Source organism: Hordeum vulgare, chromosome 5H (assembly GCF_904849725.1).
Source record: "Hordeum vulgare subsp. vulgare chromosome 5H, MorexV3_pseudomolecules_assembly, whole genome shotgun sequence".
Lineage (NCBI taxonomy): Eukaryota > Viridiplantae > Streptophyta > Magnoliopsida > Poales > Poaceae > Hordeum > Hordeum vulgare.
The window spans coordinates 393,105,105-393,130,215 of NC_058522.1; the positions used below are offsets into that span (position 1 = coordinate 393,105,105).

General features: G+C 46.7%; 2 protein-coding genes across 2 annotated transcripts in view; both read right to left on the reverse strand.

Moving 5' to 3' along the window:
* Positions 1 to 9,163: 9,163 nt before the first annotated feature.
* LOC123396064 (UDP-glycosyltransferase 90A1-like) lies at positions 9,164 to 10,825 on the reverse strand. Its single transcript, XM_045091095.1, has one exon. It carries the CDS (start codon positions 10,740 to 10,742, stop codon positions 9,264 to 9,266), a length of 1,479 nt encoding a protein of 492 aa, XP_044947030.1. The 5' UTR covers positions 10,743 to 10,825; the 3' UTR covers positions 9,164 to 9,263.
* Positions 10,826 to 21,546: 10,721 nt separating this feature from the next.
* The window catches only part of LOC123398853 (ankyrin repeat-containing protein At2g01680-like), a 29,239-nt gene continuing 25,674 nt past the window's right edge, over positions 21,547 to 25,111 (reverse strand). Inside the window, exons 2-3 of the mRNA XM_045093301.1 lie at positions 22,537 to 23,081; positions 21,547 to 22,424 (exon numbers count right to left, since the gene is read on the reverse strand). Of these exons, the coding sequence (XP_044949236.1) occupies positions 21,723 to 22,424; positions 22,537 to 23,081 (1,247 nt within the window). The 3' untranslated portion in view covers positions 21,547 to 21,722. The remainder of the gene's footprint in view (positions 22,425 to 22,536; positions 23,082 to 25,111) is intronic.

Here is a 25,111-nt window from a genome sequence, read left to right on the forward strand (position 1 = left end):
ATCCACCGAAGAAACCCAAAGCTGGACCTAAGCCTGAAACAGAGTGTTTCTATTGCAAGGGTATGGGTCACTGGAAGCGCAATTGCCCCAAGTATCTGGTAGATAAGAAGGCGGGCAAAGAAAAATCAGGTATATTTGATATACATGTTATTGATGTGTACTTAACCGGCTCTCGTAGTAGTGCCTGGGTATTCGATACCAGTTCTGTTGCTCATATTTGCAACTCGAAGCAGGAACTGCGGAATAGACAAAGGCTGGCGAAAGACGAAGTGACGATGCGCGTAGGAAATGGTTCCAAGGTTGATGCAATCGCCGTCGGCACAGTGTCACTTCAGCTACCATCGGGATTAGTGATGAACTTAAATCATTGTTATTTAGTGCCTGCGTTGAGCATGAACATTATATCTGGATCTTGTTTATTGCGAGACGGTTACTCTTTTAAGTCTGAGAATAATGGTTGTTCTATTTCTATGAGTAACATCTTTTATGGTCATGCACCGAATGTGAGAGGATTGTTCATATTGAATCTTGATAGCGATACGCATATACATAACATTGAGACCAAAAGAGTTAGAGTAAACAATGATAGCGCCATATTTTTGTGGCACTGCCGCTTGGGTCATATTGGTGTAAAGCGCATGAAGAAACTCCATGCTGATGGACTTTTGGAGTCACTTGACTTTGATTCACTTGACACGTGCGAACCATGCCTCATGGGCAAGATGACTAAGACTCCGTTCTCCGGAACAATGGAGCGTGCAAGTGACTTATTGGAAATCATACATACCGATGTGTGTGGTCCAATGAGCGTGGAGGCACGCGGTGGATATCGTTATTTTCTCACCTTCACTGACGATTTAAGTAGATATGGTTATGTCTACTTGATGAAGCACAAGTCTGAAACATTTGAAAAGTTCAAGCAATTTCAGAGTGAAGTGGAAAATCATCGTAACAAGAAGATCAAGTTCCTACGGTCTGATCATGGGGGTGAATATCTGAGTTTCGAGTTTGGTGCTCACTTAAGACAATGTGGAATTGTTTCACAGTTAACACCGCCTGGAACACCACAGCGTAATGGTGTGTTCGAACGTCGTAATCGTACTTTGTTGGAGATGGTGCGATCTATGATGTCTCTTACTGATTTGTCGTTATCATTTTGGGGTTATGCATTAGAAACAGCTGCATTCACTTTAAATAGGGCACCATCAAAATCCGTTGAGACGACACCATACGAACTGTGGTATGGCAAGAGGCCAAAGTTGTCGTTTCTTAAAGTTTGGGGATGTGATGCTTATGTCAAAAAGCTTCAGCCTGAAAAGCTGGAACCCAAAGCGGAAATGTGCGTCTTCATAGGTTACCCAAAAGAGACAGTTGGGTACACCTTCTATCTCAAATCCGAGGGCAAAGTGTTTGTTGCTAAGAACGGAGCTTTTCTCGAGAAGGAGTTTCTCTCGAGAGAATTGAGTGGGAGGAAGATAGAACTTGACGAGGTTGTCGAACCTCTCATCCCTCTGGATGGTGGCGCAGGGCAAGGGGAAACCTCTGTCGTTGCGACGCCGGTTGAGGAGGAAGTTAATGATGATGATCATGAAACTCCAGTTCAAGTTTCTGTTGAACCACGCAGGTCGACGAGATCACGTGCTGCTCCAGAGTGGTACGGTAATCCCGTCTTATCAATCATGTTGTTAGACAACAATGAACCTGCAAGTTATGAAGAAGCAATGGTGGGCCCAGATTTCAACAAATGGCTAGAAGCCATGAAATCCGAGATAGGATCCATGTATGAGAACAAAGTGTGGACTTTGGAGATACTACCTGAGGGCCGCAAGGCTATTCAGAACAAATGGATTTTTAAGAAGAAGACGGACGCTGACGGTAATGTGACCGTTTATAAAGCTCGACTTGTGGCAAAGGGTTTTTCACAAGTTCCAGGAATTGACTACGATGAGACTTTCTCACCCGTGGCGATGCTTAAGTCCGTCAGAATCATGTTAGCAATAGCTGCATTTTTCGATTATGAAATCTGGCAGATGGATGTCAAAACGGCGTTCCTTAACGGTTTCCTTAAAGAAGAGTTGTATATGATGCAACCCGAAGGTTTTGTCGATCCTAAGAATGCTAACAAGGTGTGCAAGCTCCAGCGATCCATTTATGGACTGGTGCAAGCATCTCGGAGTTGGAACAAACGCTTTGATGAGGTGATCAAGGCATTTGGGTTTATACAAGTGGTTGGAGAATCTTGTATTTACAAGAAAGTGAGTGGGAGCTCTGTGGCGTTTCTAATATTATATGTGGATGACATATTACTGATTGGAAACAAGGTAGAGCTTTTGGAGAGCATAAAAGGTTACTTGAATAAAAGTTTCTCTATGAAGGACCTAGGAGAAGCTGCTTACATTCTAGGCATTAAGATCTATAGGGATAGATCAAAACGCCTGATAGGACTTTCACAAAGCACATACCTTGATAAAGTTTTGAAGAGGTTCAAAATGGAACAGTCCAAGAAAGGGTTCTTGCTAGTTTTACAAGGTACGAGATTGAGTAAGACTCAGTGCCCAGCAACTGATGAAGATAGAGAGCATATGCGCTCCGTCCCCTATGCTTCAGCCATAGGTTCTATCATGTATGCGATGCTGTGCACTAGACCGGATGTTAGCCTGGCCATAAGTATGGCAGGTAGGTTCCAGAGTAATCCAGGAGTGGATCACTGGACAGCGGTCAAGAATATCCTGAAGTACCTGAAAAGGACTAAGGAGATGATTCTCGTATATGGAGGTGACGAAGAGCTCGCCGTAAAAGGTTACGTCGATGCAAGCTTTGACACAGATCCGGACGACTCTAAGTCGCAAATCGGATACGTATTTATTCTTAATGGGGGTGCAGTAAGCTGGTGCAGTTCCAAGCAAAGCGTCGTAGCAGATTCTACATGTGAAGCGGAGTACATGGCTGCCTCGGAGGCGGCTAAGGAGGGTGTCTGGATGAAGCAGTTCATGACGGATCTTGGAGTGGTGCCAAGTGCACTGGATCCAATAACCTTGTTCTGTGACAACACGGGTGCCATTGCCTTAGCAAAGGAACCACGGTTTCACAAGAAGACCACACACATCAAACGACGCTTCAACCTCATCCGCGACTACGTCGAGGAAGAGGACGTAAATATATGCAAAGTGCACACGGATCTGAATGTAGCAGACCCGCTGACTAAACCTCTTCCACGGCCAAAACATGATCGACACCAGAACTGTATGGGTGTTAGATTTATTACAATGTAATTCACATGGTGATATGAGGGCTAGATTATTGACTCTAGTGCAAGTGGGAGACTGTTGGAATTATGCCCTAGAGGCAATAATAAATATAGTTATTATTATAATTCCTGTATCAAGATAATAGTTTATTATCCATGCTATAATTGTATTGAATGAAGACTCATTTACATGTGTGGATACATAGACAAAACACCATCCCTAGCATGCCTCTAGTTGGCTAGCCAGTTGATCGATGATAGTCAGTGTCTTCTGATTATGAACAAGGTGTTGTTGCTTGATAACTGGATCACGTCATTGGGAGAATCACGTGATGGACTAGACCCAAACTAATAGACGTAGCATGTTGATCGTGTCATTTTGTTGCTACTGTTTTCTGCGTGTCAAGTATTTATTCCTATGACCATGAGATCATATAACTCACTGACACCGGAGGAATGCTTTGTGTGTATCAAACATCGCCACGTAACTGGGTGACTACAAAGATGCTCTACAGGTATCTCCGAAGGTGTTGGTTGAGTTAGTATGGATCAAGACTGGGATTTGTCACTCCGTGTGACGGAGAGGTATCTCGGGGCCCACTCAGTAATACAACATCACACACAAGCCTTGCAAGCAATGTAACTCAGTGTAAGTTGCGGGATCTTGTATTACGGAACGAGTAAAGAGACTTGCCGGTAAACGAGATTGAAATAGGTATGCGGATACTGACGATCGAATCTCGGGCAAGTAACATACCGAAGGACAAAGGGAATGACATACGGGATTATACGAATCCTTGGCACTGAGGTTCAAACGATAAGATCTTCGTAGAATATGTAGGATCCAATATGGGCATCCAGGTCCCGCTATTGGATATTGACCGAGGAGTCTCTCGGGTCATGTCTACATAGTTCTCGAACCCGCAGGGTCTGCACACTTAAGGTTCGACGTTGTTTTATGCGTATTTGAGTTATATGGTTGGTTACCGAATGTTGTTCGGAGTCCCGGATGAGATCACGGACGTCACGAGGGTTTCCGGAATGGTCCGGAAACGAAGATTGATATATAGGATGACCTCATTTGATTACCGGAAGGTTTTCGGAGTTACCGGGAATGTACCGGGAATGACGAATGGGTTCCAGGAGTTCACCGGGGGGGGGCAACCCACCCCGGGGAAGCCCATAGGCCTTGGGGGAGACACACCAGCCCTTAGTGGGCTGGTGGGACAGCCCACAAGTGCCCTATGCGCCAAGGAGAAGAAAATCAAGAGAGAAAGAAAAAAAAGGAGGAGGTGGGAAGGAAGGGGGACTCCCTCCCACCAAACCTAGTCCAACTCGGTTTGGGGGGGAGAGTCCTCCCCCTTGGACTCGGCTGACCCCCTTGGGGCTCCTTGAGCCCCAAGGCAAGGCCCCCTCCCTCCCACCTATATATACGGAGGTTTTAGGGCTGATTTGAGATGACTTTTCCACGGCAGCCCGACCACATACCTCCACGGTTTTTCCTCTAGATCGCGTTTTTGCGGAGCTCGGGCGGAGCCCTGCTGAGACAAGGTCATCACCAACCTCCGGAGCGCCATCACGCTGCCGGAGAACTCTTCTACCTCTCCGTCTCTCTTGCTGGATCAAGAAGGCCGAGATCATCGTCGAGCTGTACGTGTGCTGAACGCGGAGGTGCCGTCCGTTCGGTACTCGATCGTGGGACTGATCGCGAGATTGTTCGCGGGGCGGATCGAGGGACGTGAGGACGTTCCACTACATCAACCGCGTTCTCTAACGCTTCTGCTGTACGGTCTACAAGGGTACGTGAGCATATGTAGGTTGTTTTGTTACTTGTAATTTGGTGTGCATTAAGATGTGTGAGTTTGCACTAGGGGAGCATGTGTAGCCACATCTTATGAGCTTTAGTGTGGGCTATGTTGTGCTTGTAGTTTTATTTGCATGTATAGATTTAGTGGAGTGTGATTATGTGTGTGGATGCCTCCCCCTCACCACATGTATTTGGTGTGTATGTGATGCACTAGGTTGCTAGCTATGATTAGCATGTGTAGATGGAGTTTGTTAGTTAAGCATGTGTAGATTCTTATGTGGGTTGCACCTTGTGGGTGACATGACACCAAGGGTGTTCCTTGTGGTGCATGTGAGAGTGTGCACCATCACATGCCCATATGTGAGGGTGTGCATACTCTCTTGTTAGTATAGGAGTTATATTATTTGTTGTGCTTGATGCTAGTGATGGTGTGGTGATGTGCCAAAGCACAGAGACATGAAGTCTACCCCTCATGTAACCCCCTTGATGTTGTGATCATGTGTACATGCTTGTGTAGGTAGCTCTAGTGATTTTGCACATGTGATGTAGCACTATTCACTATGTAGGAATCTATGTAGTTTCTTCCTTCCTAGTTTGAGCTCACTTGCTCCAAGAAAGTGCATGTGTTTTATATATGTTTTTGTGGTAGAAAGATCCCAGGAATCCAATGGTGAAATCATTTTTGTCATTGGAACATTTTCTGGAAAAGTCATATTTACATTTTCTTCTAAGTTTAGAGCTTGGTTCCATGAATTGTGATGTGCTCTTGTGTTTGTTTCTTGTTTGTGGTAGTAGAGGGTGACCCCCTCTACCACATGTTGGTTTCAATTCATGATTTGGAATCCATGTGTGCAAGTTGTACCCATCCAAAGTAGGCTTGTGGCTGAAATTCCAGATTAGTGAAAATCTGAGATTTTCACCAAGTCTGAGAATCTGGTTATATTTTCTACCCCTGTAAATGAGGTTGTGCTGGTCATTGTGTTGTGATCTAGCTCTAGCTTCCAACTACAAAGTTGGACCTGATATGTTTTACTAGCTCCCTGTAAACTTTCATGTCATTTGGATCCCTGTAGGTATTGTTTTGGCTGCTGTCAAAAAGCTTGAGAGCAAAGACAGAAAGTCAGGTGCAGGAATTTTCACTAAGTCCGTGAGATCTGATGGTTTTGGGAAAGTTTGCAGCCTTGTATCTTCCTGTGATTAATTCCTTTTTGTGTGATTCTTGCTTGTGCTGTTAGTATTCTTGGCTAGCTACAGCCACATATATTATTTGTCATAGTTGGGTGGTTGTAGGTGCTTTGCATGTAGCTCACAAAGTGCTAAGATGCAGATTATGGCAGATTATGTAGTTTTGTCATTTTGATGATTGTGAGTGCTTAGTTGATGTTGTGGTGTTCCTCTTTGCTCCACCCCATCCATGTTGGGTTGTTATATGTCTTGGCAACCTGGGAATACCAGATTGGTGCCATTTGAGTGTGTGGTGAAGATTTTGACACGTAGGGCTTCATATCTTGTTTCGTTCATTCCCGTTGATCCGTAGCTCCGATAGTATTGTTCTTTATATGGTTTTGCATCGATTTCTCGAGACGCATCTGATCATGTCATTCTCATGCATGTCAAAATACCTTAGGGTACAGTTCTGTCCAGGAACTTGTAGTAGCTTCTTTTGCTTATGCTAGTGATAGAAATAGTGATGCATGCTCATTTTTCATCTCATGCACCATGTGATTGTTGCATCTTGAGGTGCTGTTGTTCATTGGATGTTATTATTATGTTGGGTAGCACCGGGATCGGAGAACGAGTACGTGAATTCGGGAGAGTACGTGCAGGACGAACAAGAACCATTCCAAGCTGAGGATATCACATGCAAGATGATATGACCTTGATTCCATCTCTAGACTTGTTATGCTAGTTTGTGTTTCCATGTCATATTGCTCGCTGCCTACCACTGATTTAAATTGCCTCTTGATATGCCATGAACCCAAACACTGATCCCTTCCTAGCAAACTTGAATGGCTAAGTAGGCTTTGCTCAGCTACTAATGTTAGCGTTGCTAGATGCAGGTGCTTTGTCTCATGTGACAACATGAGCTTGATATCATTATCTTAAATTCTGTTATTTAATTAATGCACCTATATACTTGGTAAATGACGGAAGGCCTAGCCTCTTGCCGGGTGCTTTGTTCCGTTATTGCCGCCATAGTTACAGGCTACCGGTGTTTGATTCCATATTGATCGCTCCTAACACGTTCGGGGTTGTTATGGGGACCCCCTCGATAAATCGCGTAGTGTTAAGGCTTGTCCGGCAGGACCCAACATTGGTTTTATTGCTAATCACTTAATAACCTGCATAGGGAATAGCTACCCCGAGGAATTTAATCAACAACCTGGGCCAGTGCTCCGCATGAGTGTTGGTCCAAACTAGAGTCGTGTGCGGGGCCAACCCGGGGCAACTCGGGAGATGTCTATCAGGCCACTGTACGTTGTGCTCATCCGGCGTGTCGTGAGACTGAGATACGCGACTCTTATCAGGGTCGTCGACACGTCGGGAGGTCCTGCTAGCCTTGTCTTACCTTAGCGATATATCTTGTGTATAGGAATCCCATTGAAGCTTTGGTTTCCCCTAGAGTTGAGCTTTTCCTCTAAGGAATCCGACGAGATCACGAGATTCGTGATAGAGGATTACTTTGCGGCCTGTCTACGTTTGTGATGGACTAGTTGGAGCACCCCTACAGGGTTTAATCTTTCGGAAAGCCGTGCCCGCGGTTATGTGGCAACTTGGAATATTTTGTTAACATCCGGTATTAGATAACTTAAACAAAAGCTAATGAAATTGCCAACTGTGTGCGTAACCTGACTGTCCCCTCGAAGATCTCTCTTCGATCGGGAACACGGTGGGGTTATGAATGACGTAGGTAGGTGTTCAGGACCACTTAGTGATCAAGTATTCACGACCGCTAGAATAGACCACCTTCATAAAAGCTTTACGTAAGTTAGACACCAAATCAAGCTTAGGATGATGCAACCTTAAACACTTCACCTTATCCTACCTAATAACTTGACTAGTTCTGGCACCAAGGTCTTAGATTGCTGAGTCCCCGTGGCTCACGGATTCCTCCAAAATCCCAACAGGTTCAGGTACCCTAGAGACAGATGATCCCGACGGTACGCAGCTGGCGTGGCAGTACGATGAGGAGACGGACCGCCTGTACGTGAACTATCCAGAAGATTGAGGCGTGGTCGTGATCGTGGGCCTATAGGCAGGGTAGCATAGCATTTCTATGTTTTGTAGTCCGTAGCGGAACTACCTTGGTTGTATGTGTGATGTACTCTGAGATATTTATGAGAAGGCAGTTGAATCCCTAATTGTCTATCTTTATTATTATGTATGTGCTCTGTTACCTGTTTGCGAGACGCTTAGATGCGCTCCTTTCCAATTCGGGGCCTCGATCCCCAGATCGGAAAGGACCGCATCTTGGTCGTTACAGGGAGGTTGGCGTTGCGACTTGTGTGGCGACGACGATGATGGTGCGTGGAGCTGGGTCGTGGCTTGTCCTTCTGTTTGTCGACGGTCCGGTTCGCCATCGACTGTGTTTATGCTCGTTTCTCACTGTGACAGAGAAGTCGGAGATGCATGCGGCGAGGCCCGTGCGGCAAACTCCATGAGGGTGGTTTGAGCGGTTGGTGCTTTTCGGAGGTTGCGCTGGGTTATGTCAGTGCGAGGCGTGCAACTTTCTCCCGTGAAGTGCATCAGCAAAATCGAAGCTGACGGTCCTCGACGTCTTCGGTCGATTGTTTGGCTTTGGCTGGCAAGGTCGTCGTGTGTTGTTTGTTCGAAGGGGTCTTGACCGATCGTCTGCGGCGAAGTCGGAGTCGCCTGCTCGGGAAGAGGTGATGACGATGACAATGCATGCGGCCTCGACGGTGTTCTTTTCTCGATGGTGTGTGTGGCCTTGTTGGTGCCAGGTTGGCCGGTGTCCTTTGAAGGCGCGTTGTAACGGTTTTCGTTCGGGTTTGCGTAAATTAGCCAGACAATTTTCTTTTCTGCTTAATTAATGAGACGAGGCAAAAAATTTGCCTCCGTTTTAATAAATACTATTTGCGACTAAGACGTGAGAAGTAAATGCGATTGACCAACATAATTGTTTGGTGTAGCTACAGTGCACAACACCATATTATTTGTTGGAAAGGAAAACAATGGCAATTAAACATCTCAGGGCTCTTCTTTGCCTGCCTCAGCATTTGCATGCATGTGGGGTGCACACAACTCATCGATCATCTCCTCCACTGCTTTCCAAGACGATCCTCCCTCTGATACGGACTCCATAGCTAGCACCGATAACTCCGCCACATTCTTTGCGGCTTCAGTTCCGACCTCCCCGAGCATAAGCTTCCTGACCACTTTCGATATTTCCTCGCTCGTGACCAAACCCCGCATCGTTCTATCACTCGTGCGGACCCTAACTGCGATCCTGAGCTCATCGACTACAAACGTCGCATTGAAAGGTTGATCGGCATGCATGGGCCAGACTGCCAGTGGCACGCCAGCCGTGACGCTCTCCAGCACCGAGTTCCATCCGCAGTGACTGAGAAACCCTCTCACGCTCCGGTGCTGCAAAATCCCCAACTGATCCACCCACTCTCTCACCACCAAGCCCCTGTCCTTGCTACGCTCCTCGAACCCTGCACCCAGATCGATATTCTCGGGCCTCACGGCCCATATGAAATCTACCCCGGCCCGCTCCAGCCCGTCCGCAACCTCCTTCAGCTGCACCTCCGGGATCGCGGCCAGCGTCCCGAGCGCGACGTACAGCACGGCCCTGCCGGCGGCTGCCTTCTCGTCCAGCCACTCCATCCATGACGGCCGGCCGGCGTCGCCCGATGAAGAAGAAGGCGGGGGCTGCGAGAGGCAGAGCGGGCCGATGGCCCAGGCCCTTGGCCCGTAGTGCTTGTTCCAGAACTCCATGTACGGCTTCTCTAGGCCTTGGAAGGTGTTGACGATCAGGCCATGGCTTTCTTCTATGGCCTTCCCCAGCTTGCCGTCCAGCTCCATCATCGGCGCGACCGACGACGGGTCTCCGAAGGGCGCCATCAAGTCCTCGAACGTGAGCTTGATGTGCGGGAACTCAGGCACCGTGAACGTCGCTGGATTGCCGTCGTCGCCGACGTCGGCGTGCTGCAGCGCCGGGCACGGGTCATGGCTGATGCGCAGCTCCCGCATGACCTGTGCGAACGCAGAGATGCCGAAGAACGACACCTTCGGGACGCCGAGCGTGGCCGCTGTCGCGTTCGTCCAGTACAGGAACGCGTCGGCGACGAGGAGGCTGGCCGGAGGTTCCATGGCGGCGAGCGACGCCTCGAGCTGTGGCTGGAGCAGCGAAACGCCGTGTGCGAAGGCGACAAAGGAGGCCATGGACGTGAGCCCCTCGGCGCTCTCCACTCCAGGCGGGATTCCCGAAACGTCGGCGGGGAACGCGAGCTCGACGACGGCCGTGTCGTCGGCGCCGGATAGTCCCTCGCGGACGAAGTCGGCGTTGCCATGGGTTGTGAAGAAGGTGACGGTGGCGAGGCCGCGACGACGGAGGTGGTGGACAAGATGGATGAGCGGGATGGTGTGGCCCTTGGCCATGAAGGGGAAGATTGCTATGTGAGGGAGGACATGGGATTCCGTGGAGGAAGAAGCAAAAGCCATCGGAGTGGAGGATGCAGCGCGCGCTAGTCAGCGAGGTTTTCTGCGTGCGATTGATGGTTAGCAGAAAGCGCATTTTATAGGGGATAGCAAATATAAACTTTCGTCAACGGCTGCTCAATAAGTGAGCTGGGTTTTAGATATCCCCTATCCATAAACCAAATATACCAAAGAAGTGAGAGCAAAGAGCTGTATAAGCATCAATGATCCGTTCTCAATTTGTTTAGAATGGCTGCATTTCTATGATGGCCACTCCATAAATAAAAATGAGATTCGTCGTTTGTATATTATGGGCAGAATATATTCGAATGTTTTTTTTTGAACACTAATATATTCGGATGTCGGGAACACAAAGCTATCGCATCAGCTTCCAAAGAAAGTCATGGAAAATGGATTTTGGGGACAGAGGTAGCATCTTTTGTCATCTTGAGATACCAATATAAGCATGTAGATAGTTTTTTTTTTGGAACTAGAGAGTCGTATTATGGAAATAGTGAAGTAGTCTGATGATCATTCAAAAATAATACTTACCTCTTTCATAATATAATAACGCTTTTTAAGCTAAGAATAAAGGGCCAGGCAGACTACCAAAACCCTAGCTGCTGCACCATCTACTCACGTTGATGCCGCCGTTGTAGTAATTAACCTAGTTGTAGTCTAAACATACACGTGTGTTCTATTTTGGTTAGTATTGAAATCGAGTAGGATTACTAGTATTGCAAACCGAGTAGGATTAGCAGTAGCCTATGCTTAGCATATATATATATGCGCCTACCCAACTTTTGTAAGATCAGATCAAAGCAATACAAAGTATTTCGTCTATCTAGCTTAAGTCGCTGAGTTAAGTTCCAAGCCGTCGAGACGATCGATCAATTGATCGCAAGCTGTGTATACGTGTGTGTATTGCTACATCCATCAAGCTGCTTGCTTGGTTGGTTGGCTAGCTTTCCACGTTCGTGTATAGCTTCCGCGTGATTTGGTCTACGGGATCAAAAGCCAACAATTGGTATCTATAGCCTCGACGATCTACGATCTACGATGACGGACAGCGACGCTGAGTCGGTCAAGTCCGGCAGCGGCGGTGCCAAGGCGAACAAGAACGGCGACAAGGTGAAGAAGGGCGTCAAGTCAGCAACCAGTGGTGGAGGAATGAGCGGCGCCAACGTCCACGCGCATCGCAACATCCCCATCCAGTACCCGATGCTCACCGACGCCAACTACGGCGTGTGGGCGGTGAAGATGAAGATTATTCTTCGATCCCTTCGAGTGTGAGAGGCCATCACGGACGACGACGTCGACGAGGAGCGCGACGAAGGTGCCATGGCCGCCATAGCCCAGTCTGTGCCGGATTCCGTGCTGATGACATTGGCGGAGTTCGAGACGGCAAGAGAGGCGTGGAACGCACTCAAGGAGATGAGGATCGGAGAAGATCGCGTCACCAAGGTTCGGGCACAAGTGCTGAAGCGCCAATTTCGTAAGTTGCAGATGGAGGAAACTGAATCGGTGAATGACTACGCCATGCGTCTTACTACTTTGGTGGGGGAGATCCGCGCGCTTGGTGCAAAGCTCGATGAGACCGAGATCGTGGAGAAGTTTTTCAGTTCAGTCACTGATAAATTCACGTACATCATCGGCACGCTCGAGCAGCTTTACGACATCGACGACATGCCCATAACGGAGGCGATCGGACGATTGCGGACATGGGAAGAGAATGCTCGTGGCTGTCGGAAAGGCAAAGGAGGAGGTAGTGACCAACTCATGTACTCGCGCGCAGATTGGGAGGCCCTAAGTAGCAAAGGAAGGCGTGACGGTGGCGAAGGCTCAAGCAACACGAAGGGCGATGGACAAACCGGAAAAGGCAAAGGAAAAGGCAAACCACAAGGTCGTGGTAAGGCGGGCCAATCTAAAGAGCAGAAACCACAGAACTTGGACTTGTCCGAGGTCAAGTGCTATAACTGCAATAAGATGGGTCACTTTGCGAAGGATTGTCCAAAGCCTAACAAGCGGGAGATCAAGGCAAATTTGGCAAAGCAGGAAGACGAAGGTCCAGGTCTTCTGATGGCCGAAGTTTGTGATCTCGCTGAAACGGTGGTTGTGAAACCAAGCCGGAAGGTGCTACTTCATGAGGAAAAAGTGACACCAAAGTTATCCGGTGATCACAACGTGTCGTGGTATCTCGACACGGGTGCCAGTAACCACATGACGGGGTGCAAGGAGAAATTCCTCGAGCTGGAATACGATGTTGAAGGCTCGGTCAAGTTCGGTGATGGTTCAGCTGTGGAGATTTGCGGGCAAGGATCTGTCCTCTTTGAGGGTCTCACAGGCGAACATCGCATACTCACCGGAGTGTACTACATTCCACGGTTGCGCAACAACATCATCTCTATTGGGAAGCTTGACGAGAATGGATGCAAGATGAAAATAGAGAGCAGAGTGATGACGATCTTCGACAACCTCCGAAACGTGCTAGCTCGTGTTAATCGCACACAGAATAGGCTCTATATCCTCAACCTTGATCAATCTCAACCGGAGTGTTGGCTTGCCAAGAGTGATGATGATTCGTGGTTATGGCATGCTAGATTTGGACACGTTAACTTCTACGCCTTGAAGAAGATGTCAAAGATGAAGATGGTATCCGGTATGCCAGTTATCGACCATGTTGATCGAGTATGTGACGGGTGCTTGGTTGGAAAACAGCACCGCAGGCCATTCCCTGCTCAGTCTACCTATCGTGCAAGTGATGCACTCGAGCTGCTCCATGGTGATCTATGTGGCCCTATCACCCCGGCAACTCACGCTGGAAAGAAGTATTTCTTCCTTGTGGTAGACGACTACTCGAGATATATGTGGGTCATTCTCCTATGATCTAAAGATGAGGCGTTTGAAGCGTTCAAGAAGTTGAAGGCTGCAACAGAGATGGAACACAAGCTGAAGGTTCGCGCTCTACGGACAGATCGCGGCGGAGAGTTTACGTCGAATGAGTTCAACGACTACTGCGAGAAGATTGGCATAAAGAGGTTCCTCACGGCACCTTACACGCCGCAGCAGAATGGGGTCGTTGAAAGGCGCAATCGAACCGTCATTGACATGGCAAGGAGTTTACTCAAGAGCAAGAACCTGCCGGGGACTTTTTGGGGAGAAGCTGTCTCGACGGCGGTCTATCTTCTCAACCGGGCTCCAACGAAGGCGGTGGTCGGCAAGACTCCGTATGAAGCAATTTACGGACGTAAGCCGAATGTGTCTCATCTACGGATGTTCGGGTGTGTGGCACATGTGAAGACGGCGGAGCCGCATCTCTCAAAGCTTGCCGATCATAGCACCAAGATGGTGTTCATCAGATACGAGAGGAGTTCTGGCACCAAGGCATACCACTTCTATGATCCACAAACCAAGCGTCTACGGATTTCACGCGACGTCGTGTTTCAAGAAAACAAAGCGTGGAATTGGAGTGCAGCAGCCGACAATGCTCCAAACGGTAACATATTCACGGTTGAATTTCCAACTGATGATGATGCAGGGGAGGATGTCCAGGTGGTTGGCAAGACGCCCAACCATGGTGACCACAATGGTAGTGATCATCATGGTGCCGACACCGACGACGACGCGCATAGGTCGCAAGGAGATAGCGACAACGCCGCGCACGACACAGGCGGAGATCTCGACGACAACATCGACAACGAGGCACATAGTGACGACGACAATCAAGATGATGGTCACGGTCACGACGACTACGCCGACGACACGGATGTCGATGACACACCAGGGTCTCAGCCATCTTCCTCAAGTGCATCAACACCGACACAATTTGTGTCGCCACCTTCGCAAGCCACAACGGACTCCTCAGGGCCTCGTCGCTACAAGACCCTCAAGAAAGTCTACAAGTACAGAAAGCCAGTTACGCTCGAGTACTCCAGACTATGTCTGTTCGGAGTTGAGGAGCCGGCGAACTTCGTAGAGGCGAGCAAAAGTCGTAGTTGGACGCACGCCATGGATGAGGAGATGAAGGCGATTGAGAGCAATGGCACGTGGACTTTGGTAACCCGACCTCCAAACCAAAAGGCGATAGGTTTGAAGTGGGTTTACAAGTTAAAGAAGGACACGCAGGATGCCATTGTGAAGTACAAGGTAAGACTCGTTGCAAAGGGCTACGTTCAACGTCAAGGAGTTGACTATGATGAGGTGTTTGCATCGGTTGCTCGAATCGAGACGGTGAGAGTGCTCCTAGCTTTGGCAGCACAAGAGGATTGGAAGGTTCATCATATGGATGTTAAATCCGCTTTCCTCAACGGCGATCTCATAGAAGAAGTGTACGTGGAACAACCCCTCGGCTACGAGAAGAAAGGCGAAGAAGGGAAAGTTTACAAGCTCAAGAAGGCACTTTACGGGTTGAAGCAAGCGCCAAGAGCTTGGAACTCAAAGTTAGACCGAAGTCTGGTCTCGCTCGGGTTCAAGAGATGTCCTCTCAAGCACGCAGTCTATACAAACAACTCCAAAGGCTTAAACCTGCTAGTTGGAGTTTATGTCGATGATCTAATTATCACCGGAGATAGCGTACAAGAAATTGAACGTTTCAAGGCGCAAATGAAGAACAAGTTTAGCATGAGTGATCTTGGATTACTCATCTATTACTTGGGCATCGAAGTGAAGCAAAGCTCTGGAGAGATTTTCCTATGTCAATCGGCCTACGCGGTCAAGTTATTGGAAAAGTGTGGCATGTCAGATTGCTACAAGACACAAGTTCCAATGGACCAACGTCACAAGTTGAGCAAGCGTAGCTCAAATCCGCCGGTGGACACCACAATGTAACGAAGCGTTGTGGGCAGCCTAAGATATTTGGTGCATACCCGACCAGACTTGTCTTATTCAGTCGGGATCGTGAGTCGTTTCATGGAGAATCCGACAATCGAGCACATGAGCGCGGTCAATCAAATCTTGCGCTATGTGAAAGGCACCATTAATCTTGGTTGCACGTACAGAAAGGGAAACGAAGGATTGATCCTTCATGGATATTCAGATAGTGACATGGCAGGTGATGTTGATGACCGAAAGAGCACAACGGGCATGGTTTTCTACCTTGGCCCGAATCCGATTAGCTGGAATTCTCAGAAGCAAAAGGTGGTGGCACTGTCTTCATGCGAGGCAGAATACATAGCGGCAAGCACGGCAGCTTGTCAAGCAGTTTGGCTGAGAAGACTCCTAACTATTCTTGCAAAGCGGGAGGTGCAAAAGGTGTCATTGAAGATCGACAACCAAGCTGCAATCTCATTGTGCAACAATCCGGTTCATCACGAAAGGAGCAAGCACATAGATACCCGGTTCCACCACATCCGGGAATGCGTTGAGGAAGGGATGATAGAAGTTCTGCACGTGAATACGAAGGACCAGCTTGCCGATATTTTCACCAAGTCCCTCGGTCGACAGAAGTTCATCGAGATGAGGAAGAAAGTCGGAGTCCAAGCAATGAAGACACATCAACAAGGTTAAGGAGGTGAATGTAGTAATTAACCTAGTTGTAGTCTAAACGTACACGTGTGTCCTATTTTGGTTAGTATTGCAAACCGAGTAGGATTACTAGTATTACAAACCGAGTAGGATTAGCAGTAGCCTATGCTTAGCATATATATATGCGCCTACCCAGCTCTTGTAAGATCAAATCAAAGCAATACAAAGTATTTCATCTATCTAGCTTAAGTCGCTGAGTTAAGTTCCGAGCCGTCGAGACGATCGATCAATTGATCGCAAGCTGTGTATACGTGCGTGTATTCCTACATCCATCAAGCTGCTTGCTTGGTTGGTTGGCTAGCTTTCCACGTTTGTGTATAGCTTCCGCGTGATTTGGTCTACGGGATCAAAAGCCAACAGCCGTTGGGGCGTGTTGTTGGGAAAAACCCGTGCGGCACCGGCATCATCGGGGAGGTCCTGATGGGGGGACGACCTGCTTGTGGAGGAGTTGGAGGGCTGTCTATTGTGGCATAGGGAAGGAGATGTCGTCAAGCGGTGCTCCACTGTGACGTCGGCAATCAAGCACAACGATCTTCATGGGGACTTGGCCGGAGGAAGTTGATGCATGGTTGTGGATTGCGGCCAGCTCGACATTAGGCCCGGACTTGTCGTGCAATCGCATGGATTGTTTTTTAGGAAGTTTTCATGTTTAGTTGGGGCAGCAAGGGGAGGTGTTGTTCGAGTGTAGGGATAATATAGTCCTCGCTCTTTCGTGCAAAGTTGTGTCTCCGGCTATATGTCTGTGTCATCACTCGCCAATAGGCCATGCAACTATTCTCAGAAAACCAACAGACCATGCATAATTTAATACTTGTTTAGTTTCTATAGCATAAGACATATATGTCACTTATCCATCAAAGATAGTCATTTCCACATTACCGAAAAGCATTTTTTTTCTATATCTATATGAAACATGGGCGCACACCTTCGGTCCTATTCTTATCGCATTGAATTTTGCAAAACCACTTACTCAGCGCGCTACACATTTTAGGTCACCTTCATCGGTAGAATAACCTGTCGAATGATTGTGACATGAACATTTGACTTCCAGGTTCCAAATGATGCAAGTTGTCAACGAAACATTTTTTTACAGAGGATAATATATATCAATATTAAGTTGATACTAATTACACTGGTCTTTGCAACAATACAGTATCAAGACCGAGTCATGATATAGAGGATGTACACAGCTAAAAATTTCCTTGCAAAAGAAAAGAAGAATGTAAAAAGAAAGATGACGCGACCAACCACGTGCACAAACAAACAACACCTCCATCCTCTTCCTTGACAACACACAAATGGTGAGAAAGGTTTTATAAAACAACGCCACCACGAAGGAAGCGACTTGCAAGCATCGTCGGATCAAACAACTGAAGTTTGAATCTTAAGTTTTCGCTTAGAGAACACGTGTGAGCAAACTCAAATGCAATGCCTTCACTAAAGACACGACGCATACACACCACAATTGTCAGATGCAACTAACAAAGGTCGGACCTAAGAATTTTCGCCCTCGAGTTCGAGACCAGATACTCGAAAAGCACCACCTGGCTGATGGCACTTTGTGTTGCCGGCCGCTATCACTTGTCAAAGAAAGCGGTGCTGCATGGAGGATACACCCACATCAAAATCACAGGAAATTGAAATCCAAACATATTGATATCCTCAACTGACATTCCTGAAAAAACAAAATCGTCAACTAACACATAAGAAAACATGACAGAGCAGTAAGCTGGATGGACGATGTTGATGGCTCACAGTCACAGGAATATTTTTATGAATTTTTTGAACTTGGATGCACTGGGTACACCTGACCTAATATATATTCCGGGTTTGGTTATGTACCCCAAAACTCAAGCTGCAAGGGACCTCTTTTCAAACTTAGTTGAGGAGTAAATTAAACCAGTCAATGCATGAAGTCGGTGTCTTCTTCATTAACTTAAGGTTATGCAGACCTGCTATCGAGATGGCGTGTAGGGCAGAACTGGGCTGCTATCCTCGACACTTGAGGTCTTATATACATGTTTTAGTAGGTATAAATGCAAGTTGCTATTTCTATGGTACATCTGTCGGTGTCAGTGGCGAAGGCAAAAAAAAAAAAGTTAAGGTGTGGTAGAACATATAAATGGTACTCCCTCCGTTTTAAAATATAAGTCCTTTTAAAGATTACACTAAAAGGCTACATACAAAACAAAATGAGTGAATCTCTACTCTAAAATATGTCTATATACATCCGTATGTAGTTCATAGTGCAACATCTAAAAAGTCTTATATTTATGAACGGAGGAAGTACATCACTAAAGTACATAGTAGTCGACAGCATCAAGATTTCTTTCGAGCTCAAATTGCAATTTCAATTCCAAAACCTTGCACTGTATATTTCTTCTACTCGAGACCATCTCTATTCCTTTGCCGCCACTAGTGCAGAATCAGGCAATAGTCTCGGTTCGTAAGGACCTTAGTGCCAGTTGTGCAACCGGCACTAAAGGATGTGGACTAAAGGTCCCCCTAGTGCCGGTTCGTCACGAACCGGGACCAAATACCCGTCACATGGCACGAGCCCGCGTCGGGGGGTTTCCGGTTGGTTACACCAACCGGGACTACAAGGTTTAGGGGTTTGGGGTTTATGGTTTATTTTTTTTCTTTTAATTTTATGTTTTTCATTTAATTATTTTTCATTTCAAACATATTTTACGCTACTACATATTATACACGTTATGCATATATAAAAATAAAATTTCTCGTAAACCGATCATATATATATCATCGAATTTCTCGCGTGACATTCACACATACACACATATATATACAGTTTCTCCTATAATTTGCAGATGATTACATGGAGGCATTACAGCTTCTAATGATATTCTCCTTTGGGATCTATGACCTGGTTGAGAAAAATCCCGTTATTTCCTCTTGAATTGCTAGTATGTGATCCGTTGGTAGGAGCTGATCCCGCTTTTGTTTCATCTTTATTAAAAAAGAAGATCAATATGAATATATTAGTTGTGTGTATATATATTAGGTCACGATAAAAGGAATTGTAAATAGTGTTTTGGCAAACGTACCCAAAGTTGTCTATCACTTTTGGACCTTTCGGACGTTATCATGCGAATGTTCTCGCAAACGTAGTATGCACATAAATTATTCCCCGACGCGTGCCTCAGACACTTTATGAGAATAGAATTCAATAAGGTAATAATTAATCAAGTATGATAAAAGTATTGAAACTAGAATTAAAGAGATGGTAGCTAGCTAGTACTACTTAATTAATTACCTTGGATCGCACCCATTTTAGTTTTTGTTTCCATGGGCCTTCAACCTATTTGATGAACTTTTTCCAAGCCCTGCCCACCAGCAAAGAAAATGAATAAAGGATTTCTTACCAATAAGGGACGTTGTTCACTATTTTCTTTTAGACCCTGATAAGGCCACACGTGTGACATGAACACGTGACAACTTAAAACATTTTCTATGGAAAGTTTAATGACGCGAGGATGACAATTTTATAGTTATCAAGCGAGACAACTTTCTTTTCGGATGGCAAGTTTTCGCTTTTTCGGTGTTTTTTTCATATGGCAATTTTAGTTATAAAAAAGTCCTGAATGCTTCGTGCCACACATGTGGCACTTATTATTTGAGTTTTTTAAGAAAACGTTTATTTTAAGCCGGCTGATTTCTCTCTAGCGTAAACCGCCTCCTGTGCTCGTCATGTGACCTCGTGGAGCCTACCCATCGCCCATGCCTCGCTTTCTTATCCTTTCCTCCGATCTAGATTCCTTTTTCTTCTCCGTCTGCTCTCTGCCATGAACCACACTCGCATCTCTCTTCCGCCTGCTCCATCGTTGCCACGTGTAACTGCCACGGACTCGCTCGTGCTGGGTTGCAGCAGCTCACCGCCGTTGTGCTGCATCCCATGGTCGTCGTGTTGCATCCCCGTCGCAACACTGTCGCCATCGCGTCGCTGCATGCTTCACCACAACACCATCGCAGCATCTTGTCGCTTGCCGTGATGCATCTCGTCGCCGCCGTGCTGCATCCCTGCCGCTGCTTTTCACCCCCTACCTTTCTCCAACCCGTGGATCTCGACCACGGTACTCATGTATTTCTGTGCTCCAGTAGCTCATGCCCCACCATCACGTAAAAAAATCAGGCCGATCGCTGCAGTGAAGCCAGCGACTCATCGTGCGTGCGGTGATGGAGCTGTGACGGGGGTCAGTCGGTGTTGAGCTAGAGTATTGTTGCTCTGGTGGTGGCGTTATAGTGTAGCTTCATCGGTGGCCATCGGGGTGCTACGATGAAGGTGCGATGGTAGCCGGTGATTAGCTAGTGCACCGTTGCGTGGTGGCGGTGCTGTAGTGAAGCATGTGGCGGCCATCGAGGTGCTGCGATGGAGCATCGCCGCGTCGGCGTCGGTGCTAGAGTGAAGCATGCGGCGACCGTCGAAGTGCTGAAATGGAGAACCTGCTGCAGTGAACCATGCGGCAACTGTCGGTGTCAAAACCGGCAGATCTCAAGTAGGGGGTCCCGAATAGTAGACCTGGAATCGATGGGTTGCAGGAGTGAAGGGAGATAATGTTACCCGGGTTCGGGCCCTCTTGAAGAGGTAAAACCCTACGTCCTGCTCGATTATATTGATGGAGAATGATGGTTTCAGAGTTGATCTACCTCGAGATAATATGAGCTAAACCCTAGATGAGATAACCTGCCTCTAGGCATAAGAATCTATGATTTATATAGACATGAGGGATCCTAGGGTTACATGTTACCGACCTTAGTCGGGGATGGATGGGCCGAACTGGTCCTCTTGACTTGGAGTGCACGCATAGTCTTCGGAGCTTTCCATCTTGATCACGTCATCGTCAGATAATCCGATCTTCAATGACGCAGCCCATATGGTCGACACATAAGGGACAACCCTACCGCCCGAGGACCCCTTAATCCGGAACTCCCTCAGCAACCGTCAACATGCTACAATGAAGAACCACCGCGCCGACGTTTTGTGCTGCAGTGAAATAGCATCGGCGGACAGCGATGAGAGAAGGGGTCAACCCGCGCAACGACGTTGACGGAATCCAATGGATGGCATGCGATGGATCCAACTGCTATGAAAGGAATGATCCAACGGCCCGCGACCCGGTCGGCTGATTTGTTGCAACCGCCTTCTTTTTATTTCTCGTATGTATTACGAGCGCAGTAACCATGCCCAACTCCACTGCAAACTCAAGAATAAAACAAGAAAATGCATCAAATCATGCTGTACTGGTTTTCCTCATTAACAAGTCAATGTCGTGAGCGTTGTCCTTGTTTGTCTTGCTAGATCACGGCGCCATTGCACACTAGCTCTACTAGAACAACAAAGGGCTCTTCTTCTATATGAAAAAGGCAGATGTCTTGCCGATTGCTCGAAAAAGAAATGAAGAGTTGAAATAAGGCTTTAGGCCAATGGTATAGCACGTCCACGATGTCATTGCAATTTACAAGTCAATGCACTCTATCAACCTTGTAAAATATCAGCACGCCGACGATCACAATGTAAGGCCAGAACTGCACCAGAAAGGTGAGCAGAATCGCCCACGGCAGCCTCCACCATGCCCGAACTCCAAGCCTCTTGAGCAGCATCAGCTCCCCGTTGACCACCATCGAGAAGACCCAAACGGCGTCGACCAAGGCGAGACCCGTGATGGCGCAAGACGCAATGGCCGTGGTGCGCGCGACCGCGGCCAGCACCACGTACAGCCCGAACACAAAGGCGGCGCCGAGGCTCCTCGCCGAGCCGGCCATGAACGTGACCGAGATTACGAAGGAGATCATGCGGGTGCGGATGTCCACGGTGGTGACCCCCGCGTACATGAGGCTGGTGATAGACAGGCACGCGCAGATGAAGGCCAGCGTGTTGGCGATGATGAACACGTCGAAGGCGTAGTGCCCGGCGAGCGTCGGCGTGCCGCCGTTCGGGTGGTCGTCGGCTCGGTAGCCACCGGGCAGGGCGAAGGCTGCGGTGAAGGCCACCGTTGCGATCAGCACGGAGGCGATGCCGATGGTCTGCGTGGAGTCGGTGATCTTCTGTGCTTCTTCCTTGGGGTCTAGCGTAGCAATATGCTCTTTGTGGAAGTGGTCGCATCTGAAAGTGCCATTCTTTGCGCCGGCATCCTGAAGCAACCTGTGTATCCTGATCCTTGGGTTCTGCAGAAATGCATTCCAAGTAGGAACACAAAACAAATCATTCTACTTTAGTGCAAGTTCGTGGAACTGCACACTTGAACCGACCAACAAACAAGACAATTGCGTTGCTTACCAATCCGTAATGAACCCCTGCAGGTGTCGCGATCCACGAGAGATCGAGCGGCGTTTGGCCCTTGTTGTTTCTCAGATTCAGCTTAACCTCGCGGTTCTTCATCAGAGGACTGAAGATCCATAGGTTCCCCACCTGGACCGCGAGATGCAAAGCGGTGTTGCCGTCCTTGTCCTGCATGTTCATCACCGACGACGCAAATTTCTTGCTCTGCAGGTTGGAGGCGTATGTCACCACGGACTGGCTCTCCTCGAGGACGGCCACGTGGAGGAAGCTCCTGCCATTGGCGTCGCGTAGCTCGGCGCTGTCAGGGCGGCCGTCGAGCAAGACAGAGACCGCCTTGACTTTGTTCGCGTACGCCGCCACGTGTATGGGAAACGATCCGTCGACGTCTGCCTGATACGCCGCGGATTGGTCAGCATCCAGCAGCAAGCTGATCACCTCGTGCTCCCCCCATGACGCCGCGAAGTGGAGAGGCGTGCTTCCAGTGGATCGGTCTGCTTGTCTGATGAGATCCTTGTTCCATTCCAGTAGCATTTTCATTGTCTCTGCAATTGCTAGCTCTCAGTGGAATTGCAATGCTAGTAAGATTTAGAGTCAACTACACCGATGGTGCTTGAACTTGACGGAAATGATCACTTTGATACTAGAACTTATAACATACATTGAATTGGTGCAAAAACTTGATTCAGTACGGTGCAAATCATGAGTTTGCATATGAAACTGATGCTGACTTGACACCCCAACATGGCATGGCCCCGCTGTCAGTGACCAGAGGCTGTGAGGAGTACGTGCGGCCTATTTTTGCAACAAAAAATATCAAAAACTCGAATTGGGATTCCTTGAACCCACAACCATGCCTTGTAGAGAGTAAGGATGTAGAAACTTCATCCTTGTGGTATTCACGTCAGAAACACGTATCTACTCTTAACGTAGCATACCAGACCGGATTGTGCAGCTGAAATGGACTGTGTGATCAATGTGCCCATTTGCACCTATTCTTTTTCAGAAATTTGTAAAAGATATGTAAATTCTAATCTCAATAATAAAAATAACATTTAATTTTTTATGGGGCATACATATTATACATCTGTACAAACTAAATAATTACGTTTCATAATTGTTCACACATTATGATATTCATATACTTCAAATAATTTTTATGAAGCATAAAAATGAATGGACAATTGAAAGTAATACAAATATTTTTAACATTAAAATTCCAAAATTCTTTTAGTGATAGAAATATTTCCATAATTATACGCACAATTTTATACTTCAATGTTTGTATAGTTAAATATTTTAAATATTATATGATTATTCATTGGTTGCTAATATTTAAATTACATTTTTTGAATATATGTTGTAAGTGTATATTTTAGTTGCAAGTGAAAATTATACAAATGTTTGTATTCATCAATTTGGGAACTTAAATATATGTTGCAAGTGTATATTTTAGTACTCATTTTTATTTAATAAACATTTCAATGTCCGTACTTAGCAAACATATTTATATAATACATAAGTGTATATTTAAATGTTTTAATTTACTAATCATAGTTTGTATGTATATTATTTATAACGCATGAGTATTTAAAATTTATTTTTATTATTTATGTTTTAGAAATGTATTAAAAAACTAGTGTGCGCAAAATGCGTCCTCGTCAATTCGTCATAGTACATTAAGAACTGTTATCAATTTTAGTCATTGCAACGTGAATGGTGGAGTGGCTTGGACGGCTTGCTATACAACAGTTTGTTTCGTTTTTATTTTTCGGGTATAGACATGCGGGCCTCACGTGTTGGTAAAAAATAAAATAACATACGCCGTGTTGATATGAGAAGCAACTTTTTTGACGTGTTGTCCACAAAACATTGGCCACACGCACGGTCCTTTCCGCCTTCCATTTACTAACAGTGCCCCTGTGCCACGTTGGTGAGCCAAGTCAGCATTAATTTTATATCCAAACACGATTAGCTTGGTATGTGCACATCCGAGCTAAGTTTCTACACTAGTTTAATGTATGACATATGTTCTAGCACCAAAGTGACCGTTTGCGTCAAGTTTAAACACCGCCGATGTAATTGACTCTAAGATTTATATTGGTATGCAGTATGTTTGGACACTGGTTGATATTATGAACACCCTCTATTCATAATAAACTGTCGAAACGTCTTATATTTATGACGAAGATAATATTTTTAAGTTAATGCAGAAAACCACCACATCAAAGAACAACTTTGCACAAAGAACGATTTTACATTTTTTGCCAAAAACACTACATATGTGAGATATGTTTTGCATGAACCACTCATCGGTGGATTGGAGCATGTTGATGACGTTTCCCATAGATGCGTCCCGCTTTTTGATGGTGTGGTGTAGTGGTTCATGTTAGAGTTGTGTGATCAAAATTTACAAACTAGTCCCTTGAATTCTACGTAGACAACCCTCATGGTTGGTGATGTTTGTAAGTTTAGACAGCGACTTCAGTTCATGTTCTATGGTGTCAAGTCTAGTTGCCTAGGTGACACAGTAGTCGGCTCGCTTGGAACGCATCCTCTGGGGCTGGTGTGTCGG

Bases quoted from the DNA above. Each gene is read 5' to 3' on its own strand.
- LOC123396064 (XM_045091095.1), bottom strand. From the start codon at position 10,742: ATGGCTTTTGCTTCTTCCTCCACGGAATCCCATGTCCTCCCTCACATA.